This window comes from Hypomesus transpacificus, chromosome 15 (genome assembly GCF_021917145.1).
Source record: "Hypomesus transpacificus isolate Combined female chromosome 15, fHypTra1, whole genome shotgun sequence".
NCBI classification, from domain to species: domain Eukaryota; kingdom Metazoa; phylum Chordata; class Actinopteri; order Osmeriformes; family Osmeridae; genus Hypomesus; species Hypomesus transpacificus.
This window is the reverse complement of record NC_061074.1, coordinates 6,964,932-6,989,617: the sequence shown is the minus strand read 5'-3', so window position 1 is coordinate 6,989,617 and position 24,686 is coordinate 6,964,932. Positions and strand designations below refer to the sequence as shown.

General features: G+C 51.5%; 1 protein-coding gene across 1 annotated transcript; it reads left to right on the top strand.

The window, feature by feature from the left end:
• Positions 1-195: 195 nt before the first annotated feature.
• Positions 196-24,136, top strand: map3k10 (mitogen-activated protein kinase kinase kinase 10). The gene is made up of 11 exons (XM_047035912.1): positions 196-3,230; positions 16,484-16,664; positions 16,955-17,103; positions 17,760-17,935; positions 18,387-18,633; positions 18,773-18,895; positions 19,081-19,219; positions 19,423-19,535; positions 19,740-20,044; positions 20,245-20,779; positions 21,089-24,136. The coding sequence occupies exons 1-11, from the start codon at positions 2,246-2,248 to the stop codon at positions 21,520-21,522; spliced, it is 3,387 nt and encodes a 1,128-aa protein (XP_046891868.1). The 5' UTR covers positions 196-2,245; the 3' UTR covers positions 21,523-24,136.
• Positions 24,137-24,686: the final 550 nt, after the last annotated feature.

Genomic DNA, 24,686 nt, shown 5'->3' with positions numbered 1-24,686 from the left:
GTTTTTTAACAACTAGATATAGATTTGGTGACTATATTCAGCTCTTGCTTTGGTTGAGTTGGACTTACAGATACACAGGGGATGGCCCCAGTTGTCAACATGCTATTTAAGCTATCAGGGCAAAATACGATAAGACAGATGACACAGCCGATCCTAAGAAACTGCAATACCCACAATGCCACTGTGCATGCCACCCCCTAACCAGCCGGTGTATTTGGATACAAAGTCAGCACAGAGACTGACAGCACGGTCTACTGAATGGCACGTCTTTTGAAGGAAAAAGCTAATTGATCGTGATGGACAAGAAGCCAAACGACCCATATGAATAAGGACCTCAAGAGCTTTAATTTGTGGAATTGGGTTACGGACGGTGACGCTGTATACTCGGAGGCAATCACACGCCCATGCGACGCTGTCAGTGGATGTTGTGATGTACAGTCGTCAGGATATATCACTGTAAATACGAATATTTCGGTAACGAACAAGGCCTGTGCTTTATAAAGGCTACACCAAAAGAGGACCGAAGAAACCGTCTGCAGCGGGATTTTATTTCATTATCTGCGATACAGTTGAGGATTTAACTGAGGATTATCCAGAAATTATATAAATATGATCAAAATTGATATTTTTTATTTTTATTATTTGTATTGGTTCTAAGATATTGTATTTGTATACAATTGACTGCTCATTGCCCAAAGTGAACACCTTACAGAAGAGCCTTATTTTTATTACTTCAATTCGAATCAGAAACACAAATATTTGGAATTACAGCGCATCCACGGAAACCTTAAACTGATTTAATCGCGGTTTCAATATTTTCTTTTGAGAACAAGCAGGTGAGGGACCTTTGATCACCAACAGCCCGTTTTGCGACACCGTATCCATAACTACACATGACAATCATTTATTAAACGACTACAAATGTATCGTTTGATACACTAACGGGCTTTGTCCCACTTAGAACGACGAAGGCGAGTGAATTATTATTCAAACAGACCGCACGGAAGAAAGGTCGCGTCTCTTGGCTACAAGTCTTCTATTGGGATCTAGCGCTTTTGGACATGGTCACAATGTATCCGCTTTTATTGAAGTAGGCTACACGCGCAAGTCCTAGGCCGCGAGATGTAACAGGAGAGACCACCAATCTTTCATCGCCAAAAATAATGCTATTGTAGATGCAAGGCTTCAGGCACAGAATATTTGCGTATTTGCTCTCTCTGCTGTCATTGTCTCTTGTTTAAAATGGACGAACCTTTTACCTTGGTGCTATTTAAGGATATGCTAAACTGGCTTACACGTTCAGCGATGCATGGGATTTAACTTGGACAAGCTTTACCACAGTCTGGGACGACATTAGTCTATGTGTCCATACCGACCAGGAGCAATAACATGCTATCTGATTCCGAGGGGAATGCTGTCGTGATACAGGCGTTCTCGAGTCAAATAGTACTCCTGCGCGCGGTGTGACTGATCTTTGCCCCAAATAGATACCAGCCAATATTTTGTCAGCGTTGTGCAGCTCTCAGTTGCAGTGGGCCTTTTTGTCCACCGTCTGTCCGTCTCAACACAGCCGGGCAGCCAGTGCAACATTGTTTTCAATGTAGCGAGGTGATGTGCAGCCTGGGTCGTGCTTTATTCATAAAGCAGAGAACAAATTCAAGGAAATAAAAATTACAGCACACCATTTTAAACTTAGCTCTTGTGGTCAACAACCGTCCACAGGGAGAATCAGTAGATAGGCTAACAGTTATTCATTAAAATAAATGTTTATGAGGGTATTCCTGTCTGAACTGATCTGGCTGTTCTGAAGCGGAGCCCCACACAGACAGCACTACCTTCCACGAGGACATCTCCTAACAGGACAATGGTCTATCCTGGGAGTTTCGACTGGGAACAGACCTGCTTGTGTTTGTAACACTAACACATATTCCCTTTGTCTCATTGGAGTCTCTCCTGGCAGCTTTTCAGACAGTAACCGAGTAACCATTGACCTTTCGTCGGGGATCGCCCCCTCCCAGCTATGACCCCAGGGTCACCTTTGTGAACTCGACTGTTGGAGCACCTCTATGGTAATTGCGCCCTGTCACACAAACAGGGTGACACCAACACTAGTGACTGGACCTGGGATTGTACCAGCAGGTGATGGGAGAGCGGAGCTTTGGCCCTCTGGTCCACTGAGCCCCTTCTCCCCTCCTCGGGTTAAAGAGGCCTGGAACTGGACCCATCTCTGGCCGATGGGCCCTGCATGGATCCTGGCCGTGAGTCGAGCAAGAGCAGGCCCACAGAGCTGCTCAGCCTGAGGACAGCCATGGAGCCCTACCCCAGGGCCAGCAGCACCACCAACCCCCTCCCCTGCTCCAGCTGTGGGGGCCGCTGTGACACCCCTCCCCCTGGCTTCTACCTCTCCCCCCCCCCCCAACCCCCTCCCTTCTCCCTGTCCATGGCCCCTCCGCCCCCCATGTGTGCCGCCCTGGCCGTGGGGGTTGAAAACGGGGCCAGCTGGAACTCCTCCACCCTCTCTTCCTCCGGTTCCCCGGACACACACCCCACCTGCCAGGGAAGCGTCACCAACCCTTACTGGACGGCCGTGTTCGATTACGAGGCCACGGCGGACGAGGAGCTGACGCTACGCAGGGGAGACCTCCTGGAGGTCCTCTCCAAGGACTCCAAGGTGTCCGGTGACGAGGGCTGGTGGACGGGGAAGATCCAGGACAAGGTGGGCATCTTCCCCAGTAACTATGTGACGCGGAGAGAGGGGGCCAACTACCCCCAGCTGACCCCCGGAGGCCCGGGCGGGATGGGGGTCGGGGAATGCCCCCTTGAGATCGACTTCATGGAGCTTGTCCTCGAGGAGGTGATTGGGGCCGGGGGGTTCGGGAAGGTCTACAAGGGGGTGTGGCGCGAGGAGGAAGTGGCGGTGAAGGCCGCCAGGCAGGATCCTGACGAGGACATCAGCGCCACAGCAGAGAGCGTGCGTCAGGAGGCCCGGCTCTTCTGGATGCTCAGACACCCCAACATCATCTCCCTGAGGGGGGTGTGTCTCCGGGAGCCCAACCTCTGCCTGGTCATGGAGTACGCTCGGGGGGGGGCTCTGAACCGCGCCCTGGCTTGGAAGAAGGTGCCCCCCCGCGTGCTGGTCAACTGGGCGGTCCAGATCGCCACAGGAATGGACTACCTCCACAACCAGACGTTCGTACCGGTCATTCACAGAGACCTCAAGTCTAGCAACAGTGAGTATTATAATGTTTTTGGTTCCCTCTCAAATCATGTAATCACTAAAAGGTTTTATTATCCTCTTCCTAGCTGAACTCTCTGCCTCTACTGATATTTGGTGTTGGTCGCCAGCTCTAGGGTTGCAGAATGGGCAGGACCCCAGACTGTTTCAGAGGAAAAGAGAGAGTTCAGAGCTGGCATGTGTCTTTATGTTTCGGGTTGTGAAGGAACTGTTCCATTATGATTAAGGGGTTAGAGGTCATGATTCAGGGTTACACTCCGAAAGGAAGAACGCACTGTTCCACCTCTTTGTAGGCTTGTAGATTAGCCATGCTTGAGCACTTGATTGCTGTGATGCTCCATAAATGCAGACTGACTTTCCAACTCATGTTCAGAGTCCAGTAAAGGCTAAAACTGTGATGGTGTTAGTGATGTGTGTGGGAAAGATGGTGTATGTGTGTATGTGTGTGAGGGTTTCTGATGACGTGTGATAAAAGATCATTCGTAGACTGATAAAGATGGAAGATATTACTGTTCCAGCACCTGGTAGTCAAGGTTAGTGTTCTTCAGTATCCAGAAAGGAACATCAGAGGTTTGCAGCTGATTGCTAGACAGCCCAGTGTAACACTGCAGGGTGCCATTGGGTCTCAAACAACTGTCCTTCTGACATATTTTCCCTGTCATCCCTCTCCCCTCCCCTCCTCATCCCTCTCATCCTCATCTCTTGTACTCCTCATCCTCCTCTCTTCTCCTCATCCCGCTCCCTTCGTCTCCTCCTCATCCTCCCCTCTCCTCCTCATTCCTCTCCCCTCTCCTCCTCATCCCTCTCCCCTCTTCTCCTCATCCCTCTCCCTTCTCCTCCTCATCCCTCTCCCCTCTTCTCATCCTCATCCTCCTCTTTCTGCCTTCTCTCCTCAGGATGAGCAGTTCTGCTCTGCAACTCAGAGAGCTATTTTTGGTCCTTTGTGCTACTTGCAGTTTAAAGACGCAGTTACAGTTGTTGGTGGATCAGAGAAGTGAAGTGTGTGTCTTCATGTGTGTGCGTGTGTGAGTGTGTGTCTTCATGTGAATGTGTGCATGTCCTTGTGAGTATATTTTGTGTGGCTTAATATGAGTACATTGTATGTATTTGTTTGTGTGTGTGCAAGCATGGGTGCTTGTGTGTGTTTGTGCAAGCAAGCATGCGTGTGTGTGTGGTGTGAGGGATGGGGGAGGGTGTACATACACAGGGGTTGACTGCTCTGGAAGCTGAGTCCAGTGCTTTCTGAAGGGGAGATGGTCGAGGGAAAGGATCCGTAGCTTGAACACCCCTCACAGATCTGCCTAAACACTCCCTGATCCCCTCTATCTTACTGTCTCATACGTAGAGCTGTTTTTCTCTCTGTCTCCAGTTCTTTGGCTCTCTTACTCTCTCTTGTTCTTTCCTCGGCCTCCTCGTCCCCTTCCTCCTACACGCTTTCCTCCTTCATCCCCAAACTCTCTACCTCCAGCCCTCCACCTCCTCTCTCAACTCCCTCCTTACTGCCCCCATCCTCATCTATCTCCCCCGTTTTCTCTCCTCTCCTCTCTGTCCTCCATCCTCTCTCTTTCTCTCCCCTTAACTCCTCCATCCTCTCTTCCTCTCTTCCCTACTAGTCTCTTTCCTCCTCTACCTCTCCCCTCCTCTCTGTCCTCCATGCTCTCTCTCTCCCCTCCTCTCTGTCCTCCATGCTCTCTCTCTCCCCTCCTCTCTGTCCTCCATGCTCTCTCTCTCCCCTCCTCTCTGTCCTCCATGCTCTCTCTCTCCCCTCCTCTCTGTCCTCCATGCTCTCTCTCTCCCCTCCTCTCTGTCCTCCATGCTCTCTCTCTCCCCTCCTCTCTGTCCTCCATGCTCTCTCTCTCCCCTCCTCTCTGTCCTCCATGCTCTCTCTCTCCCCTCCTCTCTGTCCTCCATGCTCTCTCTCTCCCCTCCTCTCTGTCCTCCATGCTCTCTCTCTCCCCTCCTCTCTGTCCTCCATGCTCTCTCTCTCCCCTCCTCTCTCTACTCTCTCTCTCTGTCCCTAGCACGAGTGATGATGGGAATCAGATGGGTATTGGCCAGAGACGCCTTGGCAACAACACCAGAGCAGTTGTCTCTACAGGACTGCTGTTGAGTCATCCAGCTGCAAGCCCCTCTGCGTGCGCACACACACACACACACACACACACACTCCTACCCACTCAGCACATACGCACATATTCAGCACACACACACCTCACCCCGCAGCCTTACTGCCTGTGCAAATGTCACTCAATGTACAGACAAGATCCCCTCTTTGGGAGAAAAAGAGGATTCTAGGAGAAGTCATTCGTCAAATGTTCCTTCTCTTTCTCCTCCTCATCCTTTACTTTCTTTCTCTTTTCCATATCCTGCTCTTACTCTTTCTATATGTCCTTCTATTACTCTTTCTATATCTCTTTCTATATCTCCTTCTATATCTCCTTCATCAATCCTTTTCCTACTCTCTTATTTTCCTTCTCCCATGTGAGTGACAAGTGATGGCATGAAGAAAGAGAAAGAATCAGACGTGGTGCAGAGAGCAGAACAATTGGAGATTGAGAAAGACTCGGGAGCGGGAAGGAGGAGAGAAAAGAGGGGGCGGAATGAGGCGGGGGAGTAAGGAAAGAAAGAGCTAGAAGAGGAGGAGGAGGAGATGGAGGGATAAACAGTGGCTCATCACAGTTTAGGGTTACACCTCAGCTCATTGTCCTGGTGCTCGCGTCTCAGGTGTCCTCTTCAAACCACGACCCGCTTGGCATCGACGTGGTTACGGAGAAGCTTATGCCCCAAGCTTCTCCTCTACTCCCCACTGGATTGTGTGTGTGTGTGTGCATGTGTGTTTGTGTGTCTCTCTGTCTACCTGTGTGTTGTTATACTTACCAGGCCACCCCAGGCCAGAGTGGAGTAGAGTGAGTAGCTGTAGTAATCTCATTAGGCTGACCTGCTTAGCATGATGTCAGTTTGTGTTAGTTGGCTGTCAGGTAGCTGTCTTCTGGTCTCTCCACATCCACTCGTCACCCTCCTCTCTGGTCCCACCACCCGAGAGGGCCTGGTCTGGTGGGTAGAAGCTGTCCATGTCCTGGAAACTCGAGATACTTTCATCTTTCTGTTGTTTAATCTTTATTTAAGTAACAAACACAACGTGATAACGTCACCTTCATCAAGGTGGACCGGGCCGAGAGAGTTGGCAAACAGCACGAGATCACAGATGATACAAGAAGATGTAGCAAACCCAGTATTGTCCTCATCGAGACAGAACTGAACCCTGGGACACATTGAGGAAATAGCACATGTCAATGGAGGCCATGACTCAGCACCATCTCTGCCACCCATATCAGAGATGTGACTCAGGGGGAAAACCTATCCTGCCATGATGACCTGTCTCCAGAGCTGCACTCATTAGACACTGTGTTTCCATGCAGGACAGGAGAATACATAGTTAATGGTCTGCCTGCCAGCAGCACCACCCCACTGCTGCAGCTCCCTGTCTGTGTTTGTATGTGTACACTACTACTAGTACTACTCCCATGCTATCAGATACACAGACATCATAATCCCACTCATCAGGTCATTATCAGGGGTAGTGGTGGCGGTGGGGGGAATATGAAGCTAGTGTTCAGGTCACAGGGAAGGTTTCATGCTCGTCACCAGGTTAATGTAGCCTGGCAACCCTTCCTGGAATCTCTCCGCCCACTGTCAACATTCTCAAAGTAGTCAAGGATGGGGCAGCAAACTGCTATTCAGCCCTCCGGTGTGTGTTGCTGGGTAGAGAGGTTTGTGAGGGCTGACAGGATGGCAGAGGGGGGTGGTCCAGTAGGAGGACGGAGCTCATAAGGACAGGGGCGGAGCCAGGAGAGGAGGGGTGAAGCTCACTGCTGTTGTGAGTGCTGTCACAGCTAGTGGAGGCTAATGTTTATACCATCAACATCAGGCTGCAGCCTAGTCCTTTAGCCTGGTCCCTGTGTCCACCAGCCTGCTCCCTGTGTCCACCAGCCTGGTCCCTGTGTCCACCAGCCTGCTCCCTGTGTCCACCAGCCTGCTCCCTGTGTCCACCAGCCTGCTCCCTGTGTCCACCAGCCTGGTCCCTGTGTCCACCAGCCTGCTCCCTGTGTCCACCAGCCTGCTCCCTGTGTCCACCAGCCTGGTCCCTGTGTCCACCAGCCTGGTCCCTGTGTCCACCAGCCTGGTCCCTGTGTCCACCAGCCTGCTCCCTGTGTCCACCAGCCTGCTCCCTGTGTCCACCAGCCTGGTCCCTGTGTCCACCAGCCTGGTCCCTGTGTCCACCAGCCTGCTCCCTGTGTCCACCAGCCTGCTCCCTGTGTCCACCAGCCTGCTCCCTGTGTCCACCAGCCTGCTCCCTGTGTCCACCAGCCTGCTCCCTGTGTCCACCAGCCTGGTCCCTGTGTCCACCAGCCTGCTCCCTGTGTCCACCAGCCTGGTCCCTGTGTCCACCAGCCTGGTCCCTGTGTCCACCAGCCTGGTCCCTGTGTCCACCAGCCTGGTCCCTGTGTCCACCAGCCTGGTCCCTGTGTCCACCAGCCTGCTCCCTGTGTCCACCAGCCTGCTCCCTGTGTCCACCAGCCTGGTCCCTGTGTCCACCAGCCTGGTCCCTGTGTCCACCAGCCTGCTCCCTGTGTCCACCAGCCTGCTCCCTGTGTCCACCAGCCTGCTCCCTGTGTCCACCAGCCTGGTCCCTGTGTCCACCAGCCTGCTCCCTGTGTCCACCAGCCTGCTCCCTGTGTCCACCAGCCTGCTCCCTGTGTCCACCAGCCTGCTCCCTGTGTCCACCAGCCTGGTCCCTGTGTCCACCAGCCTGGTCCCTGTGTCCACCAGCCTGCTCCCTGTGTCCACCAGCCTGGTCCCTGTGTCCACCAGCCTGGTCCCTGTGTCCACCAGCCTGGTCCCTGTGTCCACCAGCCTGCTCCCTGTGTCCACCAGCCTGCTCCCTGTGTCCACCAGCCTGCTCCCTGTGTCCACCAGCCTGGTCCCTGTGTCCACCAGCCTGCTCCCTGTGTCCACCAGCCTGCTCCCTGTGTCCACCAGCCTGCTCCCTGTGTCCACCAGCCTGCTCCCTGTGTCCACCAGCCTGCTCCCTGTGTCCACCAGCCTGCTCCCTGTGTCCACCAGCCTGGTCCCTGTGTCCACCAGCCTGGTCCCTGTGTCCACCAGCCTGGTCCCTGTGTCCACCAGCCTGGTCCCTGTGTCCACCAGCCTGCTCCCTGTGTCCACCAGCCTGGTCCCTGTGTCCACCAGCCTGCTCCCTGTGTCCACCAGCCTGCTCCCTGTGTCCACCAGCCTGCTCCCTGTGTCCACCAGCCTGGTCCCTGTGTCCACCAGCCTGCTCCCTGTGTCCACCAGCCTGGTCCCTGTGTCCACCAGCCTGGTCCCTGTGTCCACCAGCCTGCTCCCTGTGTCCACCAGCCTGCTCCCTGTGTCCACCAGCCTGCTCCCTGTGTCCACCAGCCTGGTCCCTGTGTCCACCAGCCTGCTCCCTGTGTCCACCAGCCTGGTCCCTGTGTCCACCAGCCTGCTCCCTGTGTCCACCAGCCTGGTCCCTGTGTCCACCAGCCTGCTCCCTGTGTCCACCAGCCTGGTCCCTGTGTCCACCAGCCTGGTCCCTGTGTCCACCAGCCTGGTCCCTGTGTCCACCAGCCTGCTCCCTGTGTCCACCAGCCTGCTCCCTGTGTCCACCAGCCTGGTCCCTGTGTCCACCAGCCTGCTCCCTGTGTCCACCAGCCTGCTCCCTGTGTCCACCAGCCTGCTCCCTGTGTCCACCAGCCTGGTCCCTGTGTCCACCAGCCTGGTCCCTGTGTCCACCAGCCTGCTCCCTGTGTCCACCAGCCTGCTCCCTGTGTCCACCAGCCTGGTCCCTGTGTCCACCAGCCTGCTCCCTGTGTCCACCAGCCTGCTCCCTGTGTCCATCAACATAACCACAGACAAAAGATGGAGAAGAATCCTTTATTCATCTCACAACTGGTGGCACATACACACATGCGTGTAGAGAGAAGCGAAACACACACACATGCCAGGGAGTCCACCGCAGAACTTTGCTTCTGCATTTCCTCCGTCATGTTGTCCTTCCTCGCAGGGCAGCCAGGAGCAGTGGGCAGCCACATCAGTGGCGCCCGAAGGCCCAAGTTGAAATGCTCACTTATGTCCTGACCAAAAACACCATATTGGGTGTATTCTATGAATTAATCTATAAACAAATAAGCCTACATATGGTGCTGTGTTTGTATTGTTAATTGTACAAATAAGAAGGGTAAATATGGTTCTGTGTCTGGGAAGCTGTGTAAGTGTGTCTGTGCAGGAGGGGATTAGCTTTATAGCTAACAGGCTAGCGCTGGCAGCTAATCTCTGTCATAGGCGTGTGGTAGGAGACTTGGACTGGCTAGAACTGGCTTACTTTGTGTGTGTGTTCATGTTTGTTAACTGTAAATGGAGGCGGGACAGAAGGACACAGTGGCGCGACACTAGGACACACACACACTCACACACCAGCATGGCAACAATGACCCCATTCTCGCACAGCAGCCCAAGAAAGAGGAGGAGCTGAATTCACAATGTCAGGAGCAACTGGGCGAGGGAGAGAGAGGACAGAGAGAGGGAAGGAGGGAGGGAGGGAGAGAAGAGAGGGAGCGAGGGAGCGAGGGAGCGAGAGAGCGAGAGAGCGAGAGAGCGAGGGAGCGAGGGAGCGAGGGAGCGAGGGAGGGAGGGAGGGAGGGAGGGAGGGAAGAGATGGCGGGTATGGCAGTCGACTGTGGACCTTGGATGAGAGAATGGATGGATGCATGAAGATGAATGGATAGAAAGAGGGAGAGAGGGTGAGAGAGGGAGAAGGAATGTGGTTTCTTTAGAGCATTCCCCTAGGGCTGGGCCGAGAGAAGGATGGATGTAGACAATAATGGGGGGAGGGATAGAGGGAGAGAAGGGACTGGGGGACGCACAGTGCTGCTCCTTTCAGGTTCGACTCCAGTCTTCCAAATCATCTTCCCGTCACAGATTAAACCTAGTGCCAGAATTTTGAAAAAACAAACACGTAAATGGAGATCTGTCTATCCTCACGGTTCTGTCTATCCTCAGTTGTCTGTGTGTGGGTGAGCCTGCCTGTGTGTCAGCACATGCTATCCTTTTCCCCTGCTTCCAATCTTGTCCTTAATGAGTCAGCCATTGGTATGGCACTAATACCCTGAACACAGAGGCTAACTAGCAGGCATGTCATCTAGCAGGAGCCATGTTGACTTAGCTATAGAGGCACAGTGCTGTCTGATAAGGTACAGCAGCACACAATGCTACTAGATACAGACTCATATGCTAACACCCAGTAACAGATACAGGTATTCACTGATTGATAATACTATCATTGATAAAAGTATCAAAGTCTCCCAGAGAGTGACTGCTGTACTCTGAAAACAAAAGTGTGTCTGTTGATGTGTGTGTACATACGTGTCTCTGTTTCTGGAGCTCCTAACCTGGTTTTGTTTGAGTTTCTAGCTGGATGCTGTTGGGTGCTTACTGTACAGTATCTTTGGTGTGTGTGTCCTGTCCTGTAAGGGTCAACACTACCAAGGCCTTATACTGTGAGAACCAGACTTAACAGGACCAGAGAGGTGACACATGCTAGGATTCCCATTCTGATAAACTTACAGGCAGATGGGGACATTACGGAGAGAGAGGGACTGTGAGAGTGTGTGTGTGTGTGTGTGTGTGCGGAGGGGGGGTTAATGATCAATGGTCATCTACATTGTAAAAGAGACCCAAACACACATATAGTAGTCACACATACTAACAGTGTCTATACAGGTCAATAAACCAATGAAACCAATCACACACATGCGCACACATGCTGTACACACAAACCTTCAACCCTACATCCCTGATAGGCTTCACACATACAGACAGATTCATGTCATATAAGTGGTTTCTACAACACTGTTGCAGAGTGTCTTGAGATTCATGATTCTCCATCTGCCAGCATCACGTGACTGAACCCCCCCCCCCCCCCCCCTCCCCCACCCATTGTGCAGGGTGCCTCTCGAGAGGCAGGGTCCTTGACCCACTAACAGCTGAGTATAGAGGAGGCTAGCCACGTTGGTGTGTTGGGTGAAACCAAGCTAAGGTGTCAGTACAGATGATTCTGTTCAGTTCAGGAGAGTGTGGCCAGATCTGGTGATGCTGTTCAGATTTGAACCACTCAAAATGTCAATTTGAACTTGATGGATTTTGTTGAATCTCACAAATTGACAGAACTGGTATTTACACTGTGTCCATAGATGAGAGGTGGTCCAGGGGACACGTAGGGGTCACTAAGGTCACAGCAGGGGTCACAACATACATAGAGAGAAAGAGACAGAGAGGTAGAAAAAGAGCAAGAGAGAGAACGATGAAGAGATAATTTTGAGTTGTGAAAAGAGAAACCATGAAAGAGCATGTGACCAGTGTTAGTGATGTATGTGTGAAGAGGTGTACACTCAGAGACCAGGCAAATAGGTCTTATGTTTCCTGGTGTCGCTGGTTTGCATTTCAAATGTGGTGAAAAGGAAGTGTCCAAATATGGACACATTCTGTAAGCACCAATTACAGATACAGGTATTAAGAGAATACATCCCTCTCAATTTGGTACAATGTTGGGAAATTGTATATACAATGATCGATAATATTATTGGTTATATCTGTATGAGGATGACATTTGGCAACACTGGGTTTTCATGTTCAACAGTAACTGTATTTCTCTCTCTTCTCTCTCTCTCTCTCTCTCTCTCTCTCTCTCTCTCTCTCTCTTATATATATATTTATATATATATATATATATGTATGTATACACACACCAAAACCTTCCCCCACCCCACACACACACACAAAGTCTCTCTTAGTAGCCCCTCCAGAGAGAAGCCAGATGCATGAGAGCTGAGACAAAGCCAGTGTCTTGGGGGTGAAACTGTGCCAGTGTGTGGCTCAGATCAGAGCTGACATGGCCCCTGGTAGCAGGAGAGCAGAGCAGAGTAAAGCAGAGTAGAGCAGAGTAGAGCAGAGCAGAATCTGTCAGACAGGAGCAGAGTGGCCCACGTGTTCAGATGGCTATTAATGTATTCTTCTAAACACAGTTTGGTTGTGTAGCCTTCATGAAGCTACACAGCAGCAAAATGCTTTGTGGTTTTGAACAACTGTGTTGTTATCATGTCACCATAGTGTCGTTAACTAGTGTAGCTGAAAGTGTTTAACATAGCTTGATCTGATTGTAGGCTTAATATAGGCCGTTTGGTGGTCTGTGTTCTAAGATAGTTGAATATGATTGGCTGTACCGTGGATCTGTGTTCTCTGCATCCCTCCAGATATCTCCCTCTCTCTCTTTCTTCAACCACTCCAACCTACATCCTTTTATCTTCATGTATCATTCTGTCTTTATGATTCCCCTCATCCCTTCACCCACATTACTCCACTTTCCTCTCTTGCCTCGGCCTCTCCCCCGTCCAGTTCATCCCCCTCTCCCTCACATCCTTGCCCTCGTTCCTGTCTCGTTATTCTGCCCTTCCTTCTTGTCATTTTCTCTCTCTTTGAAGGCTCTGTCCTTCTTTCTCATCTCTGTCTCTCCCCTCCCCCACCTCTCCTCACACACCCTCCTTGCAATCTCTCCACTCTCTCTCTTTTCTTTCTATATATACCCCTCGCACCCCTCTCTCTGTCTTTACTCTCTTTCGTCCTCTCTCCCCCTTCCCCCGTCTCCCTCTCCCCCTTCCCCCGTCTCCCTCTCCCCCTTCCACCTGTCCTCTCTCCTCGCCTCTCTCCCTCACGCTCTTTCTCCCTGTCTCCCCCTGCCCCCTATCTACTTCTCCTCCTCTTCCCCCTCCACCTCTCCAACACTCCATCTCTCCCTCTCCCCCTTCTTTCCCCCTTTATGATAAGTGTGCGTGTGTATCCCATGTGAACACCAGCTGGAGAGGCAGACAGTCAGAGAGGGGGCACTAGGTGAAGGGGCGGGGGAGCAGAGACATGGCAAGGGGGTAAGGGGAGGGGGGGGTGAGTGTCAGTGCTGTGGCGTGTGATGGGGCGGGGCGGTCTTTCTCTCCTTCCTGCTCCACAAGCCTGTTATTAGGAAACATGTCTCAGGATACCAAAACTATACACTATCACACAGCATATGGGTGTGTTTGGGTGAGTGTGCGTGCATGTGTGTGTGGAGGACAATGTGTGTGTGTGGGGGGGTGGGGGGGTGGGGGGGGCTGTGTGGTGCCAGAGGGGTGACGCTGTGACACTAAAGGGGCGGGTGTGGGGGGGGCATGGAATCCGATTGGCTGAATTTATTGCTGCAACAGCTGGTCCATCCCTCAGGCTACACCTGTTAATGAGTGAGAGGGAGGGAGGGATGAGCAGGGAGAGATGGAGAGAGGGTGCCACCATGCTGCAAGATGATGGAGAGGGCAAATAGACGAGAGGAAGAAGGAGAGAGAAAGAGGAAAGAAGTGGAGAGGACAGAGATGGAGAGGGGAAGGAGTGAGGAGAGAGAAGACAGGGGAGAGGGGAAGGAGAGAGGAGACAGATAAGGAGAGGGGGGAGGGGAGAGGGGAGAGGGGAGAGGGGAGAGGGGAGAGGGGAGAGGGGAGAGGGGAGAGGGGAGAGGGGAGAGGGATGAGGAAAGTGGAGAGGGGAGGGGGAGAGGGGAGAGGGGAGAGGGGAGAGGGGAGAGGGGAGAGGGGAGGAGAGAGGAGAGAGAAGAGGAGAGAAGGGGATTGGAGCATTCAGATTTTCCCTGACCTCTCAGCTCCATCACTTCCTATCTTACCCAGCGGAACCTCTGACCTTGTTACCATAACAACCATGTGGGTAGATAAGAAAGCACACTGAAGTGGCCCTGTGATTACCAGGGAAACAACAGTGGAATAACTGGTTAAACTGTTGACAGCTATCAGCTGATGACTCGTCATATACAGTACTCCACAGCATACAGTGCTGCATATTACAGTTTCCCACTGGTCAGAAGAAGATTTAATTAGCTATACTCGACAACGAACGGCTTCACCTTACAAGGGGAAGATTCTCAAACAGATAGCCCAGGTATCCTACAGGAATGTCCACTACACTGAGTTAGTCTAACCTAGACTGAGTTAGTCTATCCTAGACTGAGTTAGTCTAACCTAGACTGAGTTAGTCTATCCTAGACTGAGTTAGTCTAACCTACAGGGAAGTCTGCTAGACTGAGGGTCTTTGTGTGTGTTGATTCTAGTCTGTGTCGTTGTTTCTAGTGTGTGTGGGTGTTGTTTTTGTTTGTGTGTGTTACTGCAGTAACTGCTGAGTTGATCTCTCTTGTAATACTATATCCCCCTGTCATAAATAAATGAGTGTTTACTCCAGGGTGTCAGTGCTGCAGACTGCTGGCTCTCTCTTCCCCACTCCATGTGTGTGTGTCTTGTCCACGCGTGTCCGTTCACCATCATTTACAGTCAGCTTGTAGGAAGCAGGTCTTCTATTGTCCAGGAGCGTGCATACGTATGAAGGGATCCCTATGCTGCATAATAATATAGTTCATTGATGCAGAGCAGGTGTTTGTGTGTGAGTAGGTGTGTGTGGGTACTGTATCAGCTCATGTGCAATGACTGTATATGTATGTGTGTGTGGGTGTGCGAGTGTTTGTGCATGTGTGAGCGTGTGTTTGTGTGTGTGTGTGTGTGTGTGAGGACGAGTGTTAGGATGTTGCAAAGTGGTGTTGTGGGGGTTCAGATGTGGGTCTATATTTAGTCATTGAGGGGCTGATGGTGTGAACATGTCAACATGTGAACATGTTCACACTGACAGCAGAGGAGCAAGGGAAGAGAGCAGGCGTTATCCCTGCAGTTATAGACACATCCTTCTGACATAGCTCTCGTTCTCTGATGACAGGAACCAACAATGTGAATGATGAAATGATTCTCCGTTGCTCCTTCCTTCCCTCCCCCCCCCCTCTCTATCTCTGGAGAGTGTCGCTTAAAGACATTACAGAAGACAAATACTACTGTGTGTGGCATACCAAAACAAAGTATCAGCAGCCCTCATATATAGACTTTGACACAGACACACCCTTAATATCACGAGAAAACAGAAACTCTCTCTGTCACACGCACGCAATCAGACATAGAGCCAGGGGAGACAGCTGTACCTCAGTGACAGACCATGGTATTGAAATAGAAAAAGGCTGGAGGATGACAATGGCTGATTATCACAGAGAACAGCACACATTCTCCATAGTCCGATGCTCTGGCTCTGTAGAAAGCACACACGTGCACACACACACGCATGTGAACTTATACATACACACCCGCAAACACACACACACAAAATATCTCCAAGCAATCCTTAGGTTGCATGTTAACTAGCTATCTGTCGGCATAACAACACAACTAAGACAGACACACCTGTGTCACTTGAGCTCTGTATGTGTATGTGTGTGCGTGTGTGTGCGTGTGTGTGTGTGCGTGTGTGTGTGTGCGTGTGCATGTGTGTGTGTGTGTGTGTGCGTGTGTGTGTGTGTGTGCGTGTGTTTGTGTGTGCGTGTGTGTGTGTGTGCGTGTGTGTGTGTGTGTGTTTGTGTGTGCGTGTGGCCAAACAATGCCTCTCCTGTATGTTCAGTAGGCTCTCTGCTGTTTGCATACAGCCATAGATAAGCCAGAGAGCCACTCACCTCCTCCTCCCTCCCTCCTATCCCTGCCTTCCTCTCCCAGTGCTGACTGTGCCTGTGTACACTCCAAATATTTCCCTAGTCAGCCCACACACGGATAGACTCATAGACAAGGAGGAGCAAAGACAAATTGAGAGAGAGGGAGATGGAGAGGAGAGAGAAAATCGGATGAGAAAAATTAAAGGTTATCTTTGTAATCTCTGTCATAGTCTTTGGAAATGCCATGTGCACAATGGTCCTGGACACACACACACACGCACACACACACACACACACACACACACACACACACACACACACACGCACACACGCTGGTGAACAGCTGAGCATTGTTGTTTTATTTACCTAAGATGAGGAACCGGTAGAGCACGCTCCTCAGAGCTCCTGCTCAGTACGAGCTGGTACTGTTGATCCTGCTGACTTAACAAAGCAACACAAGCATGGAGTTGATAGGGTCTGGACAGACAGACAGAGTGAGTTACTGACTGACAGAGTTACTGACTGAAAGCCCACAGAGTATGCACAACCTTTCCAGTATAAATCAACTGTTCTTCACTCTGTGTGTCTCTCTCATTACCCTCCCCCCCCCCCCCCTCCCCCAGTCCTTATCCTGGAGCCTGTAGAGATGGATGACCTGTGGGGGAAGACCCTGAAGATCACAGACTTCGGGCTGGCTCGGGAGTGGCACCAGACTACCAAGATGAGCGCGGCTGGAACCTACGCCTGGATGGCCCCCGAGGTCATCAAGTTGTCCCTGTTCTCCAAGAGCAGCGACGTCTGGAGGTAGAGACGGATGAAGGGATGGAGGGAGGAGAGGGAGGGAGAGGAAGGGTGAGAGGGGAGAGATAGAGTAAGGTAGAGAGAGATACCGAGAGAGAGAGGGAGGGAGAAAGGTGAAGAAGTAAAAGACGCAAATAGTTTGTGGGGAGTCTGGGAGAGAGGGAGTGAGAAACAGAGGGAGGGGAGGGGAGGGAAGGGATGTGTGAATGCCTGAGGAGTTTCTTGTGAATTACACCTCGAGATTTGCCTACATACTTTGTTAAAACATGAACATTCCCTTTTCCCCTCCTCAGTTTTGGGGTGCTCCTGTGGGAGCTGCTGACGGGGGAGGTTCCATACCGGGAAATCGACGCGTTGGCCGTGGCGTACGGCGTGGCTATGAACAAACTGACCCTTCCTGTCCCCTCCACCTGCCCTGAGCCCTTTGCCCTGCTGCTGGCAGGTAAGAGACAAGATGGCTGAACTGTAAGACAGCTCACTGTAGGTCAGAAGCCAAGATGGCCAAGTAACTGGACAGACTTTCTCTGGACCTCAGAGGGGCAGAGAGACTTCACACTCCTGCAGAGAAGTTGAATCCAAAATGACAGCTAACATATACTAGAAGATTGAAGATGGCTGGCTATTATGAGGCCAGATTCACTGTAAATTGCCTGAGCAGTCGAAGGAAAAGATTCCAGAGTTTGTTTACTACTTCCATCCCTCACTTCTCCTCCCTCCATCCGTCCCTAATGCTCTATCTCTCCTGTATCCCGCTCTCCCTCTCCTTCATCTTATCCCTTCTTCATCCTATAATCTCTCCTTTGTCAACTGTCTCGCCTGTACGCTCTGTTTATTTCTGTCCCCTCTCTCTCTCATCCTCTTTTCTCTCTGATCATCTTTCCTTCGCCACGCTCTGTCCTTTACTTCTCTCTCCCTCCTGATCTCTCAGGAGGGAGAGAGTGTCTGATGTTACATACACATTTCAAGTATTTACTGAGGAACCAGCTGTCGTTTTCTTTCACTGTGGTGTCCTATGAAGCGCTGAAGCACTCAGATGTTCCACTCTCATCATAATGTACATCTGAAACCCTTCCTCTCCTCTCCTCTCTCCGTCTTCAGAGTGCTGGAGCCCTAACCCCCACAGCCGCCCTTCTTTCGGCAGCATCCTGACTCGTCTCCTGGCCATTGAGCAGTCCTCCATGTTCCAGATGCCTCTGGAGTCCTTCCACTCCCTGCAGGAGGACTGGAGGCTGGAGATCCAACAGATGTTTGATGAGCTCCGGGCCAAGGAGAAGGTGGGAAAAAGGGGGTGACCTTTCGAAGCCCCGAGCCTGTTCTCACCCCACCCCCTAAACTGGATTCTAGGTTTGGATAGAGCATAGACATCTGAAATTGGATCTGAGTTAGAGCTTGACGAATTAAAGCTAATCATACTGGAACATTCTGGTTCATCTAAGCCTTGGTACAAACCAGTGTGGCTGAACTCTACTAAAGGGTACTTCTGTAACTCCTTCTGCCAGAAGTGAGACGTAGGATTACCATGGTGATGTGAAAACCCCTTCAGGGTGTCAGGGTGTCGCTGCAACACTGCCTCTGATTCCATCACTCCATATGGCTCTTTCTCATTTCTTTCCTCTCCTCTCCTCTCCCTCCCCCCTCCTTTCCTCTTCTTTTGCTTCCATCACTTCTCATCTTTTCCTCTCCTCTTCCCTTCTTCTCCTCTCCTCTCCTCTCTTCCTCCTGTAGGAGCTGAGGTCCTGGGAGGAGGCGCTGGCCCGGGCTGCTGAGGAGCAGAAGGAGCAGGAGGAGCAGCTGAAGAGGAGGGAGCAGGAGCTGGCAGAGAGAGAGATTGACATTGTGGAGCGGGAGCTCAACATCATCATCCACCAGATGTACCAGGAGAAGCCCCGGGTCAAGAAGCGCAAGGGACACTTCAAGAAGAGCAGGCTGCTAAAGCTGGGCCGAGACAGCAACTCCATCAGTCTGCCCTCTGGTGGGTGGGAGCAGTAACTGCACCCCCAGAATTGATTATTTGTTGATTTCCCATCAGTGTTAGGTTTAAATCGCTTTTACACTCCACTTAAGGGAATTTGAAAGGGTTTGTGACCCATGTCCTATGTGTGTGTGTGCAGGTTTTGAGCACAAGATCACTGTGCAGGCGTCGCCCAGTGTGGACAAGAGGAAGCTGCAGGGCAGCGAGAGCACCACCCCTCCCGCCAGCCCCGGGGTCATCCCCCGCCTCCGCGCCATACGACGTACGTACACACTTAGATTTGTCTCCAAACTCACTTTTGGGGGAAGGTTACAATGGAGGGATTTTTGGGGGGTGAGTCGAACCAAGGGCACCCAGATAGATGTTGGATTCATGAGTACTGACTCTGCTCTTGCCGTTGTTATAACTATGTTCTACCTTTGTATTCAACTTCACTGCTTCCCTCAGTGACGCCCAGTGATGGCAGTAAGACCTGGGGGCGGAGCTCTGCATGTAAGAAGGAGGAGCTCACCACCAGTAAGAAGAAGGGGCGGACTTGGGGCCCAAGCTCCACCCACCAGAGAGAGAGGGTCGGAGGGGAGGACAAGTAGGTGGACAGACTCTGAACTTTAATGACACATTTCACCATATATAGATTTACATCTCACAACTGGACCTTCTCTCTAATCTAGACAATTGCGGATGAATTATGTGTGATTTGGAAAGGTTCATCACGGTTTTTAGCTACTAAGTTTTAGAACTTGTTGCTGCATTTAGCTACAACTTTGTTTTATATGTCGCCCCCTGCAGGTTGAAGTCTCTAGGTGAAGGCTGCAAGGTGTGGTCCTCTAGCGCCCCTAACTTGGGCAAGTCCCCCAAACATGCCCCCATGACGGCAGGCTTCTCCAGCCTCAACGAGATGGGTCAGTCATACACCCTGTCTCCTCTCAAGACTCTCACCTCCTCCCTCCTCCTCCTCCCTCCTCACCCCTTCCTTCTCATCATAAATAAGCTTGACCAAGTATTCATTAACATTAGCAATCATTGCACAGATTGATTTCATATGTTCATTATCTTGTTATCTTGTTTCCTTCTCTCTCTTTTCCCCATCCCTCGCTCTCTGACAGAGGAGTGCGGTGAGCTGGAGGAGTCTCCGGGCTCTCTGCCCAACACAGAGTCAAGTAGTAATGGAGCGGTGGAGGATGGGGGCTCCTTGTGGAGCATGGGCGGCCCAGGGACAGGGCCTGGTCCTGGGGCATGTCTGGGGCCTGGGGGCCTGGGGCCTGGAGGTCTGGGGGCCCAAGTGGGCTCCCAGGACTCCCTGAGGCGCTGTAGCCAGAGGAAGAAGAGTGATGTGCTGCTGCTGGGCTGTGCCTCTCTGCTGGCCTCTGTAGCTCTGGGACAAGACCTGCTGCAGCTGGGGAGGATACAGGTAGGGAGGGACGGAAGAATAGAGGGATGGATGGATGGAAGAGATGAAAGACAGAATGGAGAGATCAAGTAAATAGTTTAAATAGTTCAAGGGGTGGGGGGATAAAAACAATGAAGCCCACCTGTATCCCCCTGCACGCTGACACATGTCCATCTTGTTGTTGTTGTTGTTGTTGTTGAGCCAAGTTTCCGTGTGCCCAGATGCTCCAGGACGAGCAGGACCAGGAGCAGAGGAAGAAGAAGGAGGGGCTCTTCCAGCGGACGGGACGCTTCCGCCGCAGCACCTCCCCTCCCAGCCGCACGCTGTCCCTCTCCCTCACCCGCCACCAAGACTCCGCCCTGGCCTGCATGGACCCCTCCCCCTCCGTCACCCTCCTCTCCCTCTCCTCCCTCTCTGACTGCAACTCCACCAAGTCCCTCCTCCCCTCCGACCCCGACGACTACCCCGTCACCCCGGGCGTGGGCCTGGGCCCGCCCTTGGCCCCGCCCGCCCCCGCCCTCAACCCGCTGCTCGACCTGCGGGCGGAGAGCTTCAAGAGGGAGCCCAACCAGTCCCTGACGCCTACGCACGTCTCCGCCACCATGGCACTGAACCGGGGCCACAGACGCACGCCCTCAGACGGAGCGATACGCCCGCGGGCACAGACGCTGGGGCACCGGAGGACCCCCTCGGACGGCAGCATGCCCCTCCCACCCCCGCCGGGCGCGGCAGCCCCCCCCCTCGTCCCTCGCACAGGTGAGAGGAGGATGTAGGAGGTCCCAGGTCTGAGAGTGTTGCCACAGAGGTTCTTTAGTGTTTGACGCCTTCATGCTTCCTGCCTTTCACTTTGGCTGCTTCCTGTCTTCTCCGTTCTTCTAAATATCTCTCTCCTGGCCCTCCCTCTCCGTCTCCCCCTTCCTCTCTCTCTCGAAATCTCCCCCTCCCTCGCTCCTTTTGCTCTCCCTCTCTCTACCTCCATCTCGCTCTCCCTCTCTCTTCTTGTCTCTACTTCCCTCTCGTTCCATCTCCCCATCCCTCTCCCCTCCCTCCCTCCCTCCCTCCCAGGTCTGAGGGAGACCCAGGACATCCTTCGTCTCCCGGATACCTTCGCCGTCTTCCCCCCCGTCCTCCGTCGCAAAGCCCCCCCTCCCCCACTCCCACTACCACTCCCGGTCCCCATCTCTGACCCCCTCCTCAGCGACCCCCTCTCCACCCCCAGCCCCCTGGAAAGACCCAAAACACTGGAGTTCGCGCCCAGACCCAGACCCACCCCGGTGCGGGTCCGCCCAGACCCGTGGAAGCTAGCCTCCCTGTCCCGGACCCTGAGCTCATCCCCGGGCAGCAGCTGCGACAGCCCCCTCGGGTCTGGAGACAGCGGGACCGGCGCCACCCGACCCAACCTGATGGACATGGACATGGAGGGCCAGACCAAGGACAGCACCGTGCCGCTGTGTGGACAGCTGCAGCCAGCCACGCTCTGCGGACAGCAGTACTCATAGCAAGGGCCCCGGGTACGAGCACGCTGCGTACTAGCGCACTGCGAGTACACTGAAGTCAGTTGAGACTACAGACAGTATTTACTTGACTGTGTGTGTACACAGGACCTGTGTACTTGACTGTGTGCAAGTACACAGGGCTTCATGTGAAGTGTACTAGCTCCCAGATAGCATGCTCAGTTATGCACTAGTGTGGGACACTACCAATGCCCACTCCCAATCCTGAAAAGGTGTAGTGTGCAAGGCCCACTCTGCTGTCCTGGACCCAGATTCCACCCCTCAAGCACTTAGTGTCCATCCATCTATCCATCCATCCATCTATCCATCCATCCATCCATCCATCCATCCATCTATCCTCCCCCTTCATCTACTGGTGTGGTAGTCACTCAGCCTATGTGGCTAGCTTCATTTTCCCTTCTCTCTCTTTGGTTCTTTCACTGTATCTGTATTGTCTCAGCACTGCTCTCTTACAGCCTCTCTCTTCCTCTGTGCTTCTCTCTCTTTCTTACCAATGGTCTCTCTTTTCACCCTTTCATCCTCACCAGTCACAACAGCATCTCTCAGCCCTGTGCCCCCTCCCTGAACTTGTCCTAACACCTGAAGGAGAGCTCTCCAGGAACCCCACCTCTCACCTCAGGGTTGGTCTTCCTCTACACACTAACCACCCTCAGGAATTGTGGACTGTACCACACTCACACAGCTGGGGGGTCCATTCATATTGATGTTTTGCACGCTCATATATTTTGTCTCCCCTAGTCCCCCCCTCTTGCAAGTGGATCATCTCATCTCTTTTCCTAGTACATTTAGTCAGGTACTGTAGGTAGGATAGCACACACTCTGATCCAGAGACACATTTTCCGAAGGTAATCTCTCTCACCTCCCTCTCCTCTCTATTGCGCTTTCTTCAGCCCCTCCTCCTCCTTCCCCGGCCACAACGAGACTTCCTGTCTGTGAAGGTGGACTTCCTGTCAGGGGGTTGGTCTATCCTTAAGTAGCAGTGTAGCCCTGCCTGTCACTTAGAAAGAGAAAATAAATGGCCGCTGGACCTCTGAGAACTCGTTAGCCTGGTGGTGGATGTTTGGCCAACAATGGTGGTTCAAATCCCACCTGTTACACCGACACCCCCTGACCTAACCCTTACACCCTCATCCACTCGGGAAACAGGATATTGAACAAGGAGCCATTTCAACTCTAAAGCACAACTGACTGGAGGACAGGAAGAAGGCTCTTCCCTGGAAGACTGGACGACAGGAAGTTGATTAATTTCCTCAAAGCTTGCACCATTCCTGCCACAACAACCAGTTAGAGACAATTTGCTCTTATTGGTTTGGCAATGTGTGTGTTGGTGAATGTGTGTATGTGCGTGTGTGTATTAGAGACTGTATCACAGGAGAAGAGAACGATGCGTCTCTCTCTCTGGAACCATTCAAACGTCCATTTTCTGACTGTTGCTTCGACTCTGTTAGGAAATATTTAGAAGTTCTCCAGATGTTACCCAGACGTTCCACACATGTTCCTCACACGTTCCTCAGTCCTGGACATTCCGCCCGACAACCAGCCTAGTGGAAGAAGGACCATGACGGGAATCAAGACTCATGTATCCTCTCGCAATAAACAGTGAATCAACACTACCTGCTTTTACATAAGGAAATCCCATATTTATCAATTGTGACTGTATGTCCTTCCTGTCTCGGTTTTCAGCATTATGCATTACTGGGATGAAACAAACTGAGTCTTTGGTTGAATTAGCCATATTGTTATCAGTGTGTCTTTGTCATAGGAGAACGAACTGGCCGGCGCCAAGCTATGGTCGACCAATTATGAGACTCCTGTTTCCAAATAAGATACCACTTAAAGTGCAGTTAGTCAAGGCTACAGACAGTATTTACTTGACTGCACAGGTGTATGAGTGTGTGTCTGTTGTGTGCGTGCATGTGTGTACGTGTGAGTGTGTTTGTTTATTGTAGTTGTGCATTATGGGATGTTGACAATCCCATTGATCCTGAGGGGGAGTCAGAATACCCCCTGCTTCCCCTCGAGTGGTCAAGGACACTCAGATTATTTATTATTGAAAATATTGTTACTATTGAAAAAATATGATTCATTATTGTTATTACAATTATCTCAATGGAATATTTGTATATATTTGTTATCATAACAGCAGACCAAACAAGAAAAACCAAGCAAACTACTGATGTGTACAGTTACTACAACTGTCTCCAATCCCAACCTGTGTCGTTTTTGGATAGAAAAGAAGAGAAAAGTGTGATGTGTGATGAATGAAACAATGACTGAATTAAAGAGAGGAAATGAGATGCTTCCTACCGTGGTTTGGAGTCAGTCTCTCGGAACATGCTCTGCAGTACCATCCAACTTCCTTCAAGTGTCGCCAAAGCTCCTTATAATGTTACATGATTTTGATAGATACAATCAAGCACTATGACGTAATGTTGTTTTACGATGGCAGATTATGAGATTGCGGTGTGCTTAATGTCAACAATAAAGCAACAGGAAGTAGCAGCCGATGGCCAACATAAAACACATGATCAACAGAGGAGGACAGAGAAAACTCTGGTGCTCATTCCAAGGTACATAACCTGAGGCAGTCTGGCTCACACACAGTCTGTCTCACACAAACACACACACACACAGAAAGATCGTGCTATTCTGTCTGTCATTGCAGGTCGACTATCAAACACCTTTCCAGACGCCAGCCAGTTGCCTAGCAACAACTCTTCTCTTCCATGGCGAGGCTATTAAAAGCAACTCAACCGAAAGAGAGGAAAAGAGGATGATTGGCGGGGAGAAAAGATGGATGAGATGAGGAGAGGTGGTGATGATCTATTAGAACAATCAGCTGCAACAAGCTGTGATGTCCTCACTGCACCTCTAGAACAGTCTGTGGGTTTCAAGGTTCATGTGTATTTGCCATGGTAACTGGTACAGGTCCTGCTCATCTAGACCATCCTACCAGCATATCTAAACCTACAATAAAGCATCTAAATCCAGAATAAATACTGTAAGTCCTAACCTATATGAGCTCATATACTTTTCACCAATATATATAATAAAGTAAGATTTGGAAAAAATGAACAATACTGTGTATGTGTAGGTGGTGTCAGATGATGAAATGCAAAGAGGTTGCATCACATTGTATCCAAACATTG

Excerpts from the sequence above, each read along its gene's own strand:
- map3k10 (XM_047035912.1), top strand. The coding sequence starts at position 2,246 with ATGGATCCTGGCCGTGAGTCGAGCAAGAGCAGGCCCACAGAGCTGCTC. Across the intron at positions 18,634-18,772 it reads CTCCATCAGTCTGCCCTCTG|GTTTTGAGCACAAGATCACT; the intron begins GTGGGTGGGAGC and ends GTGTGTGTGCAG. Across the intron at positions 19,536-19,739 it reads CTCCAGCCTCAACGAGATGG|AGGAGTGCGGTGAGCTGGAG; the intron begins GTCAGTCATACA and ends GCTCTCTGACAG.